Source organism: Olea europaea, chromosome 12 (assembly GCF_002742605.1).
Source record: "Olea europaea var. sylvestris chromosome 12, O_europaea_v1, whole genome shotgun sequence".
Lineage (NCBI taxonomy): Eukaryota > Viridiplantae > Streptophyta > Magnoliopsida > Lamiales > Oleaceae > Olea > Olea europaea.
In genome coordinates, this window is record NC_036248.1 from 5,562,120 (window position 1) to 5,565,660 (window position 3,541).

The window sequence follows — 3,541 nt, forward strand, 5'->3', positions numbered from 1 at the left end:
CAAAAAAAAATATAACACACATATATATATATATATATATATATATATATCAAATAATCAATATTAACCACATTTATAATGAGTCTCACAACTTTTCAACCACACATTTAAAAAACTTCTATCGCAATATACTGAAAGGTCTAATTTTAATTTCCGTCAAACATCTCAGCAATTTAGTTGAATATTAAAAGTTGAAAATAATATAATTTGTCATAAGTGTACTTCTCGTGCGATGTAAGAACTCGAATTATTATTTGCCGTGTACTCCGCGTGTATAATACAATATGTTAGTAACAATGGAAAGCATCGCAGTCTATAAAATTATAATGAATTTGTCGGTATAGTTGTACTCCCAAGTCAAGAAATGTAGGTTCAACAGCCTATTGGATGACCCATTTTAATCATGCTACAAAGAATATTACATAACAACACGTTGCAAAACATATAGAGAATTACAACAACTTAATTTAGTCCTTGTTTAATTCTCATTCTTTTGATAAGAATTTATAAGTAAGCATCTCTTATAAAATATGAACAACACCAAATTCTTCTAGAGCCCAACCCTCCATTTCTCCTACTCGTTGTCCCCTATAGATGAATTTTTGAATTTATGTGTAATATTATTTTATTTAAGAATGTGTGATTGAAATGATGTCAAAATATTATTTAAGAACGTATTTTTTTTAAAGAATAGGAATCAAACGAGGATTCAGTATCTGTTTGAAAAAGTTATATATAAATTAGAAATATTAGTGTTCATATCTGCTTCCTCTGTCGAGCAAGGATGTGCATTTTTACTTTCCTCATAACTTGGAATAATTACCTTATTCTTACATTTATGTTTCGTTTGGTATCTATTTTTGTAAGAATGAAAATAAAAAATATAATCATTATGGAACCCACACTAAAAATAGACGTCAACTATGAGGACTTGATGTAATGAATAACTGTTATAATTTTTATTTTTGTGGTCAAAGAATGAGAATAAACTTTTGTGCTATTGTAAGAATAATTGGGAAACTCTTGGAAATGTAGCTCAAACACGTGCTAAATAAAATTCAGATAAGAGTTTAGATTGATATCGTCTCCCAATTTCTACAGCAGTTTACTATTGAAACGAACGGATTTCTAGGAAATTAAGGAAAGGATATACAGATGGAACAAAAGAACCAAATTTCTTGAAAATTCCCCCCTTTTTATGTACAAACAGTTCCCGAAACTGTTACCCTCGTCGGAACCCCGGCAAATTTTTGGCCATTTTCCTCAAAATTACTCTCCTCATGTTTACTTCAGTTCAATATCTCGCACAAAAGGATGTGATAGCAACTGCGTCGCACTCCATCGTTGACTGGAATCTTTCTGCAAACAACATTCAATGAAATTCTTGAAATTTTCCGATGCACTTCCTGGCAAGCTCGGCGGTTCGCCGAAGCATATGGCGCACATGAGTGTAGCCCAGTCGGGTCTTTGCCCCTCCGACAAGTATGGAAAATGTCCCATGTACAATTCCAGTAGAGTCAATCCCAAGCTCCATATATCGCCGGCGTACCCGTTATAATTGCCACCATATGTATCCGGATCGAACCTTTCTGGGCTCATATAAGCGCAAGTTCCGACGTAGGAATTGCAGGGATCCAATGTCCTGTGCATGATTTTACTGACTCCGAAATCGGAAATTTTCACTTCCATTTTGTTGTTTACTAATACATTAGAAGGCTTTAAATCTCTGTGAATAATCTTGTGGGCGTGCAAATATTCAAGCCCGCTTAAAACCTGGAAGCAAATCTTGGAAAGAAGATGCTCGGAGAATTTGGTGCCCTTTTTCATTAAGGTTTCGAGGGTGCCCATGTCCATGTACTGCATACAGATGGCTATATCGCCGCCGGGAATATCGAAGGTGCCGTGGCACTTGATGACGTATGGGGAGTCTGTTCGGCGGAGGATGGAAACTTCACGGAGGATCTGGCGGCGGATTGCGGGGTCACTATCTCCGTGAACAACTTTCAATGCATACACAGCTGAGGTGTGTTTATGGCGGACTTTGTAGACTGTGCCACCGTTGCCGTGGCCCAAGACTTGTAGTTTTTCGAGGTCAGAAGCGGTGATGGTGGTGGTGGACGAGGAGGAGGAGGACGAGGAGGATGTGGTGGTGGGCGGGAGGGGTAAGGGGAAGCGAGGGCGGCGCTCGTTGGTTTCCGGCAAAGGGAGACGGAGATTAAGCTGGCGGCGTTCACGGACGAGGGCCATGAGATATTGGGGGTAGATTGGATATTTTGGATTAGATTTTTCTTTAAGAAATGGTTCGTTGTATATATAAGTAGGAATTATGAAGCACGTGTGATGGTGCGTGGAAGGTAGAAGGATATGGAGGTGGCTGGCCACTTTAGCATTCTAAAAATATTTTTTGACATTATTTTATTTTTTCAAGTGATTAGAATTTCATCACATGTGATCTAATACCTACTTTTAGGGTGGGCACGTATCTATTTGAATTAGATTCAGAGAACTGTATAGACGATTTCGATTGTGTGAAATTTCAATTCGCAAATCTAACGGTAAAGAATAAGTCGACTCGACTTTAGGGAGCTCAGTATAAAATATTGAATAAAATTGAGTAGTGATACAATATACAAAAAACTCATTTGATATGACTTTTACTTTTACAGAAAAATTCGCGGAGAAAGTTACATTAGTTTTTACTTGAACACTAATTTAAAAAAGCACTTCCTATTAGAGGAAGTCACCAAAAGTTCTTTTACAAAATTAGTTAGCAGGTTCAAAAGCAATTTCTAAGTCTCAAAAATTTATTTTGATCTTTTAAAAATCATGTCAAACGGCCCAAAAATTCAGCTTTATTCTTTTATTAGTCTACAATCTACTTCACTAAAACCAGTTTTAAAAAAAATAAAGAAAGAAATATGATTGTCAGTTTCTATTAAGAGCCTGTTTGGAAGTAATTTTGAGAATTGATTTTTTGATCATTAGGAGAAAAGTGGGGTCCATCTATGAGAGAAGAAATCAAATGTGACGACTAAAATAATGAAATAACGATCACAAAATCAATTTTTTGGGTGAAAAAATCGAGTCCGAATAGACCCTAAATATATCGCGTCATTTAAATGGGGTCTTTGTCACGGTGGTCCAAATGGCCACTTAATAATGCTCCTACTTGAGCAAGTGGACATTTTAATATGTTGTAATGACGTGCAAGTTGTCTTGATTTGAAGGCAAGTTCTTGGATATTGCTTGGTTACAATATATTTGTAATGACTAATAATTGAGAGAAAAATGTCTTTTTCTTTGGAGTTTTAAACAATTACTTAAAAATCACCATATGTCATGCATTTACAATATTTATCATTCATTATCATCTGTTCTTGTCTAGTACTATACTCCCTAAAATATGCACATTTAAAAGATTTATAAAACTGTACCAAACTAGCTCTATACTCCCTAGAATATGCACATTTAAAAGATTTATAAAACTGTACCAAACTATTTTTTTTATTAAAAAAAATTCGACATTGTTAATCAATTTTTG

General features: G+C 35.3%; 1 protein-coding gene across 1 annotated transcript; it reads right to left on the minus strand.

Moving 5' to 3' along the window:
• Positions 1-1,048: 1,048 nt before the first annotated feature.
• On the minus strand, positions 1,049-2,292 carry LOC111405331 (mitogen-activated protein kinase kinase 9-like). The gene has a single exon (XM_023034159.1). It carries the CDS (start codon positions 2,245-2,247, stop codon positions 1,285-1,287), a length of 963 nt encoding a protein of 320 aa, XP_022889927.1. The 5' UTR covers positions 2,248-2,292; the 3' UTR covers positions 1,049-1,284.
• Between the last annotated feature and the right edge of the window lie 1,249 nt (positions 2,293-3,541).